The sequence below is a fragment of the Theobroma cacao genome, unplaced genomic scaffold (assembly GCF_000208745.1).
Source record: "Theobroma cacao cultivar B97-61/B2 unplaced genomic scaffold, Criollo_cocoa_genome_V2, whole genome shotgun sequence".
Classification (NCBI taxonomy): Eukaryota; Viridiplantae; Streptophyta; class Magnoliopsida; order Malvales; family Malvaceae; genus Theobroma; species Theobroma cacao.
In genome coordinates this window covers 1-15,483 of record NW_017234796.1, presented here as the reverse complement: position 1 = coordinate 15,483, position 15,483 = coordinate 1, and the positions used below count along the sequence as shown (strand labels likewise).

General features: G+C 33.6%; 2 protein-coding genes and 1 pseudogene across 2 annotated transcripts; all 3 read right to left on the bottom strand.

The window, feature by feature from the left end:
• Positions 1-4,658: 4,658 nt before the first annotated feature.
• On the bottom strand, positions 4,659-8,108 carry LOC18594635 (annotated as a pseudogene).
• Positions 8,109-9,754: 1,646 nt separating this feature from the next.
• LOC108663917 (receptor-like protein 12) lies at positions 9,755-10,722 on the bottom strand. The gene is made up of 2 exons (XM_018129817.1): positions 9,862-10,722; positions 9,755-9,769 (listed from the first exon to the last, which is right to left on the bottom strand). The coding sequence occupies exons 1-2, from the start codon at positions 10,720-10,722 to the stop codon at positions 9,755-9,757; spliced, it is 876 nt and encodes a 291-aa protein (XP_017985306.1).
• Positions 10,723-10,819: 97 nt separating this feature from the next.
• Positions 10,820-13,150, bottom strand: LOC108663916 (LRR receptor-like serine/threonine-protein kinase GSO1). Its single transcript, XM_018129816.1, has 2 exons — positions 11,419-13,150; positions 10,820-10,853 (listed from the first exon to the last, which is right to left on the bottom strand). Exons 1-2 carry the CDS (start codon positions 13,027-13,029, stop codon positions 10,848-10,850), a joined length of 1,617 nt encoding a protein of 538 aa, XP_017985305.1. The 5' UTR covers positions 13,030-13,150; the 3' UTR covers positions 10,820-10,847.
• Positions 13,151-15,483: the final 2,333 nt, after the last annotated feature.

Genomic DNA, 15,483 nt, shown 5'->3' with positions numbered 1-15,483 from the left:
AAATAATATTTTATTAATAAAATAATATTAAAATATTAATATTTAGCCGGATGTCGAAATCAGTCATGAAGAAGGATCACATGGTTGATCAAAGTGGGGGAGAAGATGTCAAGCTTGACTCTGTAAAATATTTGTCATGACATACATGTGATGGATAGCATGTTTGCATGCTACGAAAGTCTCGAACAATTTACAAAATTCGGTATTACACCTAGAGGTACAATAAAGTTGATTTAAGCCTCGAACTAGATCAAATAGAGATTTTAGGGTGAAATTGAAAATTTTAAAGTCCCAGAATGGTTTAATATGGTGATTTGGAGTTCGAGGATCAATTTGGAGTCAAATCAGAATTTTCACTGTCTAGGGGTAAAATGGTCATTTGCCACCTAAGGACACAATGAGAATTTTTAGAAAAGATTTTTTTTGGCCCTATTTGACTTATTGGAGTATAATTTGAGGGTTTCGCAGTGAAAAAGTTTAATTCCGGTGATTTCTAAAGTGTAGGGGTAAAATCGTAATTTTACCACCTGCGGACAAAATTTAAGATTTTGAGAGAATTTAGATCAAATTTGAAAAATTGGAGAATGGTATGAGTATAAGGGATGAAAAATATGTATATGGGCAATTTTTCAATTTTTGGAGCAAAAATGTAATTTTTGACTTTTACGGAGGCAAAAGTGTAAATTTTAAAAAAATTACTCCACCAAGACTTTGGATAAGTCTGAGAATTTTATCTAAGCTATGGATATGTGGGACAAGTGTATGGTGAAAATTTGGAAATAAATGGATGGCTAGAATTTAAGGAATTAATAAAACAAAAAAAATGAATAAAATAATATTATATTATTTTAGCCTTTAAAAATGTCAAAATTTCCAGAATTCTCATCTTCTTTAAGCCATCCAAACCAGGAGAGAAAAGGGGGGGAAAAATAAATAAGAACCCTAGCTGAAAAATTTGGGAAAAATCAAGAGAAATCAAGAAATCAAGCATTAAAAAGGTAAATTTCATTGATTTTCCTTGTGATTTTCACTACCCATGCAATTTTTTCTCATTTCCATGCAAAATTAGAAAGTGGGTATGGACACCCATGCTGGCCAAACCTCCATGGATGAGTTTTGAGCTTGAGTTTTGGTTGATTTTAATTGAATTAAGTGATTTTAGTTAGGTTATATTGAAATATGGCAAAAATAAGCTAGAGAAATAATTTTCTCCCATTGAAACCCATTATGCCAAATTTTCTAGGGGAATATTTGCTGTTGATCTTGATGTTTATTTGAGGAATTATGATGAATAATGATGAATTATGAGCCTAGAAAAATAATGGGAATTTTCGGAGCAAAAATACGAATTTTTACCCACTAGGGGTATTTTCGTAATTTGCTATCAGGACTGATAATTTGCACCACACTGGGGGACATTAAGTCAATTTGGGTGCAATTGAGGTATAGAAACTGAAAAAAATTTATTTGGAGTTTAAACGGACGCATATATCGATTTATCGTGTAAAAGACCGAAATAAGCTAACACCGCGTTTAGGCAAAATTTAGACATTTTTGCATATCATATCATGCATATACATCGAGCCTAAAATAGCTTATGACTGTTAGACACAATTTAATTGGAATATGTGTCATGGATTATGGCTAGGTGGTGAGCCATTGATACGGGTAAAGGACTGTACCCGTGGACTGAAAATAGGAGTATTTCTACTCCTGATACTGTAAGTAACCTTATCATTATTTTAATTATCTAAAGTATGATTTTAATCGATTTTGACAGAATTTTATGAAAATGAGTTTAAATGGTTAATTTTTTGTTTTACAAATAAAATATGTTTAAATAAAATGATTTTATAAATTGTCTTGAAATGAAATAACGATTTTGAAAAATAGAATAATTGGAGACCACTGGTATGTTGTAGATTTATGATTTGAATAAATGACTTATGATAATATTTGCATGAATAACTGAATTGGTATTTATATTGAAATATATGAAATGTGTATTTAGCCTTGAAAGGTTGTGAATTACAATAATTGCCATGTCATGCTAGAATGAATTTTATTGTATGGTGGGTTATTTAACTAGCCACTGCAGTAGGCGGGTTTTCGTGGGCTAGCCTATTAGAGGGGCACGGTAAACCCCGTTATATCTTACCTCAGTATGAGAGGCGCGAGTGGATAACTCCTGAGGCTAACAGTTTTAGAGTTCACTTCACGTCGAACCACCTCGTGATGATGAACTCTGCTAACGACAAGGAACGACTATATTTTCAAAATAAAAACATGATTTATGTGTTCAAAACTTTTTAACAGCCTTGGAGGACTCGGTTGGGATAGCCCTCGAATCAAGGTATCCTTGATAATTGAGTATGATAATGATTTTGGTACGAGCCAAAGTTTTAAAAAGTTCATAAGTCATACTGATTACTTGATTTAAATAAATTGATTTCATTTGGTTGAAATAAGTCGAAAGATGATAAATTACAGTTTAATGAAATGTTTTAATAGTCTCATTTTACTCGTCTTTAGATATTTTAAATGATATTTGTTTACTCACTGGGATTATATAATCTTACCACCCTCCTTTTCACCCATTTCAGGCTTAGGATAGTCGGTAGATAGCTCATTTCTTCAAGGATTACAATTGGATTGGCATCCTCAAAATATGTAGGTTTATCTCTCTAGATACTTTTGGTCATTCGTGGGCCCATGTGTCACTGCAAATTTAATTTTATACTTTGATTATCTGTATTACAATATATATGAATTTATTTTGCTTTTATGCTGTAAAAAAAATTATTTATGCAGTGTTCTTAAAATATTGTTTTATGAGAAAATTAAATATTTTATTCAATATTTTTATTTTATACTAATAGTTATAATTTCATTTTAAACGAACGTTTTAGACATCAAAAATTATTTCTGATTATGAAATATGTGTTTTCCACTTGCATACTACATTTTTAATTGATTTTGAGATTTTTGAAAAAAAAAGACCAAAATACCCCTGTGAGACGAAAATTATTATTTTATTTGTTTTAAGTTGAAAATTGCTTAAAATCTTTTAGAACGCGATATTCGGCAACGGTTACTCACAGGGAAAATGAGAAGCTGATATTAAAGCCTTGCAGGATTCCGGTTGACATTTCGGGTAATGAGTATCGATCGAGGCATCGCTACGATTGTCATGAGCTCGAGGGGAGTTCCGGGTCGTGACATAGGTATTATTGTTCTAATTTTTACAAATTTTTTACTTTAATTTAGAGTTTATAGTATATTATTATATTGTCTTTATTTTATGTGATAGTTGATTTATTTGAATTAAAAATTTTGATTGTTGATTTATATTAGACATTTAAAAAATATATGATACTTGTTTTAGGCCTTTAAGCTTATTGGGCCGTCCCTGTGGAAAACGTTTCGGAATCCTTCCAATAGGTATCTATGACTTGTCTCTTCAGGAGAAAACAGTAAGATATTGCCAACATAAATAATCGCGTTCTCTAATATTATGTTGAATATCTTTGTCATTGCTTTCTGAAATAGAGACAGTGCTATCTTCAATCCAAAGGGTATTATTGTCCATTGAAAATGGTGTTGTGGGATGCAAAACATTGTTTTGTATCACTTTGACTGGTTGATTCCAAGTTGTCAAAATCCTGCTTTGAGGTCGAATTTGGAGAAAACCTTGGCATTAGACAAATTCGCGAATAATGTTTTCTTGCTGGTAGTGGGAACTTGTCGTCTGCTAGGAACAAGTTTAATGGCTTCTAATTGATGACCAATCGTAACTTGCCACGTACTTGCTCTAAGCGTTTGTTAACATAGAACGCTTCGCATGACCATAAAAAGGTTGTGGGCTCAATTAGTCCTCAGGTTTGGAGTTGGGCACATTTTTCAATTGCTAGCTTGAGATGGTCTGGGTTCATGCCTAAGTGGCTGGCCTTTATTAGGTTGGCCAATTCATCTTTTTGAATGCCAGAGTGATGAAAAACTTTGGGTTTTTCCATAGTGGATTTGGACATTTCAAGAGGAAATCTACGTGACAATCTGCACAAGAAGTTAGGATCAACTTCTGTCTAATATATTCAAATTGGGACGGGTGCAGGGTCATGGTGAATAGGTTCGGTAGGAGTCTCCATGGTTGGAAGAATTGTCTACATTTAAGAGCGTTACCGTTTAGCTTGAAACCTAGCTCGTCGGAGACAATATCAAATCCAACTACCAAGTCCTTGTGCGGTAGGGAGGAATCTAGTATCCTCTGAGTTATTGAGATTCTTGGGAAAAACTCAATGGTAACTAGCTGGCTAATGAAGTCCGTTGCAAATGTGCTTTCATCTACTATTCTGAAATAAGTCTTTTGGTTTTTCCACAGTGATGAGGGTAAGACAATTGGGTTAGCAATCGCCTGTGCTACGCTTGTGTCGAAGAAAGTTGTAACTTGAATTGGAGGCGATTCATCATCGATGTATATTCGAATAGGGGCTACTGGAGAGATCAGCTGTTGTGCTGTGAGATATTCCTGGATCGTCATGCAATCCATGGATGTATCTATTGAGTCATCATCATAATAGCTTGAATCGATTGATTCATCTGAGTTTGAGCCTAAATCTTGAGTTTTGATAACAAGCAAAGTTTATGGACTCTGTTCATCATTGAAGGAGAAGACTAATTCTAGATTATCGTCATCAGATAAATTGTATAATGTCACATAAAAGGGAATTTGGAATTACAAATCAATTGCAGACTTGCAGCTCCACGAGCAAAAAGATATTGAATATTTTCAAGATTGTTTGATAAGTTTACACTGTGCAAACCTTGTCTTGCAGGTTCTTGTTTTTTAGGTCTTTATCCTTCATCTTCGAGTCTAAACCATGAATTGTTTCCTCCATCTTCCTGATTTGCAAATCGTTGACCTTCATTTCTTGCTTTGATTTCTCAACCTTTTAGGTTCAGAAAAGAATTGTCATTGGTAACGTCAAAATGATAAATTACGCTTAAGAAATGTTGCCAATAAGTTGCCGGTTGTACCATCTGTTTGCATCTTAGAAGTTCTGAGTAGTCCATTTGCTTCTTTGCCGGACCCAAGTCTATCCCTCTCACTCTACTTCCAAAGTTCAGAGAGCATAGGGCCTCACCAAGGTCATTCTCGTGAGGACTGATTTGTACAAACATGAGTGTCTTTGAATCTCCTCCTAACAGACATAAACCTAATTATCAGGCTTTTTACTTCTATCTCTGTAGAAATTCTATGAAAGAAATAACAGACGTTTGGCCATGAAAGTAAAAAATAAAGGAAATTTTAAACTTGACTTGTTTTTATCATATATGTCAGAGTAATTTCCTTGTAGGGGGTATAAAGATAAAAATGTACCTAGAGAGTCTTGAAGCAAGTGTAAGCTTCGAATTCCTGCATGATTAAAGTACAGTTAAGTTTTAAACCTATGAAACACTACTGATTTCTATGTTCTTAGTAATTTAGAAGTACTCATCTCCGTATTTTTATAACCTGAAAGGAATATGAGGGCTTTTAGTAGCAAGAGCAGACATGACATCAAGTGCAGTCAAGGATCTGTTAATATTTTGAGTTTCCTTGAGTCTTTCTCCATGCACTTCAGTTTTTGCTACTCGTTCACTTCCAGCTAGGTCCACCAACCATAGCTTGCTCTTTGTGCATTCCCCATTCAACAAATTCTCTCCCTGAACCATCACACGATGTATGCTGCATAAAGACTGACCCATAAGCTGGCATTTAGCTGTGTTTAAACACATTTTGTGCGACAAGTACTGATTTTAAAATCAACTGTGACAGACAGATCAGTGGGATCTATTGCTATGCTAATTGGCATTGGTTGAGCCAACAGCCCTTGCATTACTGCCAGTCTGTAGGACTTCCCAGACCTCGTTCATGTTGTTTACATGCGCTTCAACGAGCCCTGGGACATGATGCATTCCTTCACCCACTTGCCTTATTTCAAGCCTACAAGTAGCCACACTAATGTGAAAAGAGTTAGCTATTTGAAATTTCATAAGAATGAATAATCATTTATCAATGCTGAAGTCTCAGTCAGCAAAAGTTGCAAAGTTTAGATCACCAATATTACACAATGAATTTTGCTAGGGACAAGCACAAAATTTTATTAGTTTATGATTGAGTGTTCAAGGAAAATTCTTTCTCTAAAAACATTTTAGCATGAGGATAATAAAAAGTATTGATACCATTTGACACAGTTAATTCCTCATCAGGATGAAATAGCAACAAAACAATGTATGAAACTCATCTAACAAAAGTTGGCATAACCAATCCGGAAAAGTAAAAAAATGTCAAAGAAAAAAGGCTAAAACAAAATTACCCAACCTTTTGGGCACTGTGCCTTGCTGAGAGCCTGAAACCAGTTAATCTTTTATTTGTTCATTGTGTACTTCTAAGACACCGACTGATATATCATATCGATATAACTTCTGCCGCACATTAATTATGCGAAACAATTCCTCAAGAGTCCTAAAATTTACTCCACGGGCTTCTTTTGTACCCTCCATTGTAAAAGTTTTTCCTGTCCCTGTCTGTCCATAAGCAAAATGCAGACATTGTAGCCATCTAGAACTGAGGTAGCAAATGGGGCTATGTCTTGGAAAGCATCAGCTAAACAAAACAAGCAACAGAAGTAAATTATTAAAAATATTGACTGAAACGAGTATTAGAAATATTTTGCAGTGAGCCTAAACCGGCTATTAGAAATGGCCTTACCTTGGTCTGCTGGAGGGCCAAAAACAGCATCAAATTTAAAGGTTTCCCTGGGAGCAACATTTGATAGTACAGTGAGTTCAACTTCTTTCGCAATTATTATAAACTATGATTAACTGTGCAGGCTAAGTGCTAACTTGCTTCTGGACAGAATTGAAGAGCCAATTTCATTGATATCCTTGAAGCAATTATTATACATGGATACCTCCTCTGATAGCTTGATGTGTTCCAATTTCATTATCTGCAAATTGGAACTTCTTAAAATTTTGAAATTAAAGTTCTAGCTTTGTATTAATTATAGATGCATCATTCAGTTCCAATTTTATACCCTCAATGATGAGAGCCATCTGCGCTTTCACTTGTCCCTCAATTGCAAAGGCTGTAAATGGATATAACAGCATTTGTTCCCTATGCAAAGGCTGTAAATGGCAACTATTTTTTCTGAAAAACAATAAATAAATGGTTTGCAGGGAACTATTTTCTATCAAGAATGTTCAGGTTTGTCCCGTGGAACCTTAAATAAGTATGCCTACATTTTAAGTTTTAGACAATATCAATAACCAGAGAGAACAAAGACAAGTATCCAAGCTACAAACTTACTTGCAGGAGAATCTTTCCTTACAGTAATACCACATACAATTGGACTCCTCATTAATCCTTCAAATCTAATGAGTAAGCCCCCACCGCTATCAAAAAAAGTGTTAATGTTAGATATAACCAGAGGCTTGTTTGCACCGACCAGGCCATATATGTCCAGGCCGGACACAACCTACAATACGTTCAATCAAACTTGATCAAAAAACAATATTAATCATTTAGTGTAATGTAGATCAGAAGCATAAAATCTGGTTTTCTCACCTTCTCTTGTTGTATAAATACATCAAATACTCTAATTCCAGGTGGACCGCTAGTGAAAACTATTTCTGCAAAATGCAGATCAATGTTGTAAAAACCAGGCTCCAATGATGAAAACTCGTATGAGAAGTCACCAAATTGTGCTGTGTTGTACAATGAATTTCCCACTCCATCTCCAACCATGGTATCAGTCCTTATAACATCACCACCCACATAACAATCATCTTCCGAATAAACGACACCATCTAATTCCACTGCTCCATTTATGCACCCTGCATTGATGCTTATAACAGGAAGGTGTTCATGCTCCTTGTGTAGATAGTCTGCACTTTATGGTAATGGCCAAACAAAAGAGAGGAACTCTGTGATTTGAAATGACAAGTAATCAAAGAGTTTTGAGAATAAAGAGAAAAAGGGAAATGCTTTCTGAATGAATCAATTAGAGAAAGAGAAAAGAGAAATGAAAGCTTTCTGCAACCAGTAACCCACAACGCCCTCCCTCCATTCTTAATATGTTATTTCTTACTTATACTACATTATCATTAATTAAAATATATTTCTTACTATTATTTTATTATCTAAATAATTTATAATTATTTTCATTGACTTCTTAGAATTTCCATTATCAAATATGTTATAATTTTTTATAATATACTCAATGTCAACTTAGCATCTTTAATATTTTATAACTTAACATCTTTAAACTGTCTTTAGTAAAGCTAAGTAAGATTTTCTTATGAAATAATTACAATTATAAGTAAAAATTTTAATCTCAATTAAAATTATTTTCATATGTATCACATATTACATTCATATAATAAATTAATAAATAAATCAGCATACAATAAGACTTGAACTTGGGACGTAAAGATTTCAAGACTTTCTTTTTTTATTAAGATAAAACCTCATTTATTAAAAGTAAATAATATTAATCAATAGAAAACGGATAAACAAACACACTTACGTTGGCTTAATTCACGTTAATTTCATTTAAATTCAATAAATGTAAGTTTTAATGAGTTTTCAATACTTGACCCTAAAATTAGAAAATATTATTTTACTGACTTGGCTTAGTCCACACTTAACTTTATTTCTTAGAAACCTTTAATATAATATTTTTTGAAATAATTTATTAAGATTTTTAATATAAAGTACAAGATCCTTAGGTTTAAAATAAATTTAATTTATTGAGAAGTGATTTATATTGCTGCTAACTAATCTAAAGACTGAAAGAAGAATTTATTGGTGGTGGTACAAGATCCTAAACATCTGTTGTTTTTGACCAAACGAAAAGAAAAACATCTTTTATTCTTGAAAAAAAAAGAAAAAGAAAAGAAAAGCACACATATTGTGGGGTTATTAATAATTCCAGCAGCTTTTGTGATTTCTTCATCTTCTTCTTCATTAATTTCAACAAAACCTGTATTTTGATCGTATTCATCAATTCCCCACAAANTTTTTGAAAAAAAAAAAGAAAAAGAAAAGACAGCACACATATTGTGGGGTTATCAATAATTCCAGCAGCTTTTGTGATTTCTTCATCTTCTTCTTCATTAATTTCAACAAAACCTGTATTTTGATCGTATTCATCAATTCCCCACAAAGGTTGCAAAATAATTGCAATGAAAAGGATAATACAAATCATAGTAAAAAATATGGGACTAAGTATTATAATAATTAACATGGACTAAGTATTTAAATAATGAACATGCAAAGACCAGATTAATTAGTAAAAACTTTGAAGCTGTCGTATATATTTGTTTTTAAATAATATATATAGGCCAAAGTTAACACATATATTGTTACTAACCTTTGTTTTTCCTTAACCAAAAGAAACTAGCAACAGCTAAATAAAAAGCGCATTTGATGAACAACAATTAACATACCTGCAGTCTCATTGATGATTACTAACTCCTTGTCCGACTAGTGCAAGCATTCCTGTTTGACTTTTTTGGCCTTCGATGATGTTTGGCTTCAACCAAGCTCACAATCCATTTGGGTTTACCGGTCCGAAAAACAGCATATCCCATACCCACTCCAAACATAAATCCGGACATGTATCCAATTAGCACAACTTTCCACCCAAATCTAATTTCAGATTTTGAGCCATCTTCTTCTTGTAAATTTGAAGGTGGTGGTTGTTGTGCTTCATTACTGCTGCAATCTCTAGAGAGTGGAAAACCGCATAATCCATCATTCCCTTCATAGGAACTATTCTCAAACGTGTTGAATTGTTTGCCTTCAGGTATGTGCCCAACAAGTTCATTCTTGGAAAGGTTTAGGGAAGAAAGCATTGTCAGATTCAGCAATTGCTCAGGAATCTTTCCATCCAGCTTGTTTGAGGATAGATCTAACCATTCAAGATTGATCAATTTTCCAAATGATGGTGGAATATGACCAATAAGGTGATTATGAGAAAGGTTAAGCCCAATGATTGAACTAAGCTTTCCAATAGCTCTTGGAATCTCTCCTTCAAACTTGTTATTTGATAGATCAATGATTGTTAATGTGGCAAATATTTTCATTAATTCAACCTCTAGCCCTTTTTCGATCAAATGAACAGAATAACTGTAAAAGTTACCCATTGTAACATCAGAACCCCCGATATACGGCATGACATCTCTATTTTCTTCCACATTCATCATAGCATTGAAATTTTCTATATACCTAGTTGGCAACTGTCCAGTAAAACTGTTATTGGAGAGGTCTAAAATTTGGAGCTTACGAAAATAATGCGTATGCCTTTTGCCATTTACGAAACCATGCATTTGATTTGATTTCATTACAAGAACTTTTAGCTCTTGGAGAGTTCCTAGCCAACGAGGGAATGTAGCATTGATCTTATTGTTGCCAAGATCTAGTACTTGTAGACCTCTACAATTAAGGATGGATCGTGTCAAAGGCCCTTCCAATTGATTAGCATTCAAATTAAGATTCCCCAATTGACATCCCTTTGCAAATTTTGAAGGAATGGTTCCATGAAGTTTGTTTGTCCCTAGATTCAACATACGAAGGCTTTTGCTTAATTTTCCAAAGCATTGCGGAATAATTCCACTCAAATGGTTGTGAGACATGTCTAAAATTTCAAGATAACTCACATTGCATATGAGATCAGACATCTCTCCATTCAAATTGTTATTTGAGATAAAAAAAATAGATGTTGTCAAAGGTGGAATTGGAGGATCTCCTTGAATCAAATTCGAACTTAAATCAAGAATTCGAATATTCTTCCATGGAAGTTGCTCTAATTCTGTCATAGAGTTGTGAGATAGATTCAAGTAAAACAAAGAGTCTTGCCCAACATCCCACATCCATTTGGGAATCTTGCTGTAGATTCTATTATTGGAAAGGTCTAACCTTTCCAAAACTTTTGAGCCTCTTAGGAATTGGGGGAATTGATTGACATTGCAAGATGACAGATACAAAAGATAAAGATTAGGCAATGTATAATCAGTACTGGTATGGTTAGAGTTGAAGTATAGATTGTTATATGAAAGATCAAGGTATTGGAGATTTTGGAGTTTTGAAAACAGGTCAGATTCTACAATTCCACTAAGATTATTTGATGATACATCAAGCCTAGTAAGGTTCACAAGTTGAGATATTGAAGATGGATCCAAACCTTGGAGTTTATTATTCTGTAAAAATATCTCTTCTAGTGATATGTGTTGAAATTGCTTGATATAACCACTGAGCTGGTTATGTTGGAGATTTATGGACTTTAATGAGGAAGTGGTATACAACCATGAAGGAAGTGTACCATTGAGAAAATTAAAAGATAAGTCTAGATTGATTAGATTAGGAAAAGCAGTTACCTCATTTGGAATGGAACCTTCTAGTTGATTGTCAGAGATGTCCAACAATTTAAGTTGAGATAGGTTTGTGAGTAAGGATGGAATCTGTCCTCCAACATAATTCCCCAATGATCTCAGCATTATTCTTGAAATGTTACATGCTTCGAGATGCAATTCCTCCAAGGAAACTAGGTTACGGATTAAGTTAAGTGAACCTGGACATAGAGGAGCCCCTGATAAAGACAAATACTTCAAAGATCGTAGATTGCGGATGGGATTAGGCAATGCTCCAGACAGATTTGTAAAACTTAGATCCAAATGTTCCAATGAAACTAAATTGCCAATGGAATTAGGCAATGCTTCAGAGAGGGACGTCTGATGTAGATCCAAATCTTTCAATGAAACTAAATTGCCAATGGAATTAGGCAATGCTCCAGAGAGCGACGTGTAATGTAGATCCAAATATTCCAATGAAACTAAATTACCAATGGAATTAGGCAATGCTCCAGAGAGGGATGTGTAACTTAGATCCAAATCTTTCAATGAAACTAAATTGCCAAAGGAATTAGGCAATGCTCCAGAGAGGGATGTGCCACTTAGATCCAAATCTTTCAATGAAACTAAATTGCCAATGGAATTAGGCAATGCTCCAAAGAGATTTGTAAGACTTAGATCTAATAGCTCAAAATGGTTGCTCTGGTTGAAGTTTGGAAGATAGATATTGAGCTCCCCATTGCCTTCTAAATTAAGCAACATGAGGTTTGGCAGGTGAAAAATGTTTTTTGGGAATTTTCCTTGCAAACCACAATCTCCAAGACTAAGAGAGCTTAAAGAAGAGGATATATTCATCAAGACTTTAGGATTAATAGAAGACATGTTGATTCCATCAAGAAACAATTGTCTCACCTCTGTTAGGTTCTGAACAAGTCCTCCCAAAATACGTTTGTCAAGTGTTTGATAATGATTCCAAGAGAGATCAAGTGAAACCAACTTTGACAAGTGGGAGATTTGCAGTGGAATTTGTCCGGCAAAGACTGACCCCGTGAGGATGAGTTGCATTAGACTTGTAAACTGAGCAAACTCAGATGACATCTTGGAACCGTTAAAATCATTATATGCGAGGTTAAGGTTCTGCAGGTGTGAAAGATGGAAAAGACTGCTGTTGGAAGGAATGACACCATATAACCAACTGCAACTCAAGTCAAGGCCAATCACATGGCCTGTTATATTGTCGCAAGTGACTCCATGCCATGAGCAGCAATCAGTCCCTTCCTTCCACGAATCAGTCTTAGGATAAGATGGGGTGCCAGTATCTTCGCATTCCCCAGAAGCAGTTTCGTCGATGGAAAAGGAGCTTTTAAATTTCATCAAAGCTGAAGCCTCGTTGTGAGAGCAAAGGGGTGTTGTTGAAGGGGCAAATGAAGTGGATGAAAGAGTAGGCTGAGAACTCAAGCAAAAGAATAGAAGGCAGAGAAGCTGATAGAAGATTAGTAAGCAGGCCATGTTTGTGATTATAGTTATGAGAAGAGAAACATGCAGTATACTTATAGGCTGCCAAGTCAAACCAGAGTCTCGCAATGCAATAAGGATGCCAAAACGGTTGTTGAGCAAGACATAAAGAGAGGGGTCCATCCATTGCCAAAGATGAAAAGCTGCATGGACATATATATGTTGTCATTGTTACTTTATGAATCTCGTGTATTGCTTTTATTCTATATATGTGGGGCAGTGAAAATAATGCAGAGGAGGGGACTAATACAACACATTTGGCATTGAAATTATTTATTCAAATAGAAAATCATTAAAACTAACAAGGGAGTTACATTTTCCACCCAAACCCCTAAAATTATCAAATTAAAAAAAATAGAAGAAACGAACATTAATATTCTTAGAATCACTACTCTAATTAATTGATAATGAAGGAAATTTTAGTTGAAACTGTAGCATTCTATTTTAATTTCAAATATGCGGTTGAACATCAATTACCCAGAGACTTGTTGTGCAACAGAATAGAAGACTTGTTGACCTCAAAAGTCTTGAGCAAGGATTATTTATATTTGTTATAATTAATATATATTTGTTACCATTATTTTAATATCTGAATAATTTGTAATTATTTTCATTGATTTTTTAGAATTTCAAATATCACATATATTATATTTATTTTCAATATATCTAGTTTTATTTTAATGTCCTGAATCATTATTTTTATCTTCTTACCACATCTTTAGTCATGTTTTACCAAACACATATTGTCTCACCGTTGCAGTTCCATTCTTCACTAGTATTACAACCAAACCCTTCAATACTTCTTTTCCTCTTATTATTTAAATTATTAATTAATAAAAATAAAATATGATTTTTTTAAATAAAAATTAATTCATCTCATTGTGTTATGTCATCACCAAAATATTAGGTCATATAAGTTAAAGACAAACTTTTAACACCGATAATCATTATCATTAAATTGACATTTGATACAAGTATAATGATTAAATTCTTTAAAATCAAAGTAAATATATATTTTTTAATTTTAATTATTAATCGGTAATTCTTGAGTTTTCTTTTATAATAAATTGTTTTTACCTACAATGACTGAAATTAATAGGAGTGGTTGGGCTAAAACCGTTGAGAGACTTGGAAACCCAACCAAACCAACTACAACTTTTTTCAGCTTTAAACTGAAAATGATGATTAAATTTCTCTCATATAGGTAGAAATTCCTTTGTTGACTTGGGAAAAACGTTGCTCTTTTTGCTTCTAGCGTGTCCAAGGGGCGCATGGTGCCTTCTTCTTTGTAATTATTGTGGGGCATCCATTGCCTGCCCAATTTAAGCTAGTGGCTCTTTTAACAAATAAGGTTTAAGACATAAGAATGTGAACCCGAGACTTGACTCATGCCCTTGTTTTCCACAACATTGAATACTTAATTAACTAGCCTTTCTCACACCTACTATTAGGATGGAAGCAAATTTTTTTTTTTACTATACATTTGAATTTTTAAAAATTCAAAGGCTAAAAATAACTTATACTAGACATAGAATTTACAATCTCATTCTTAAGAAAAGCAAAAAAATATTTATTTATTTTTATTTATATATATTATCATTACATATATTTTATGAAATTTTACTAACTGAATTGATGTCTCTTAATTTGTGACCCCAACTTGATCACTCTTGTTATAATAGTATAAATTATTCAAAATTTTCAACTACTGTGAATTTATGTTAGAAAACAATTGAAAATCCAATTTTCCAAATGAAAACTATATATGGCCCTGATGGTAAGAAATTGATGAATTAATGGCTCGATGCTACTACTTTGTGTTTCCCTATTGTCACGTGCTGGACTTGAGGCCTTAGTTTTGGAAATTCTTTGAAAAATGAGAATTGGAGTAATGTGCATCATTAGCATCTTTGACCTTTCATGATGTTTGATTTTCATTCTTAATATAAAATTTTAATTTATTTATCCGGGACGTTTTGAATTTATTTTAAATATATCAATTAGAAAAATCTTGAATTTAAAAAAATGTTTCATTAGTGAAATAGAAAAAGAAAGAATAGATCCTCCTTTCGGGTGTTATGTTGAAACCAAATAAGTCCTAAACCAAATAGTCCACAGATTTTTCTCCCTCAGCTCCAGTCAAGTCATGTTAGCGTGTTTGTTTAGGGTTGAAGCTTTAAATCATCATTTGTCATCTATAAAGAGCGTAAGATCTGTCCCAACTCCCTATTCATAAGCACAAATCTGGACCAAGACATTTAACAGATAAGGTGTACGGACATATATTCTGTTGGCATTGTCACAACTCCAAAAATTTGTATTCCTATAAGTCAATCAAGTCTTTCAAAGGATAATTTATAAATCTGTATGTATTGGTTTTAGTCCATTTGTGGGGCAGTGAAGAATAATGCAGTCCGTTCTGGGCAGTTTGATTTCCTTTTTCTGATGTTTTGTGGTCTTGGGTGAAGTCCATGTATTATGTGTCTCCATTCATAAAAAAAAAAAAAAAATGCAGGGGAGAGGACTAATACAACAATTTTTTTTTTTGGGAGTGACTAATGCAACACTTTTGCAATT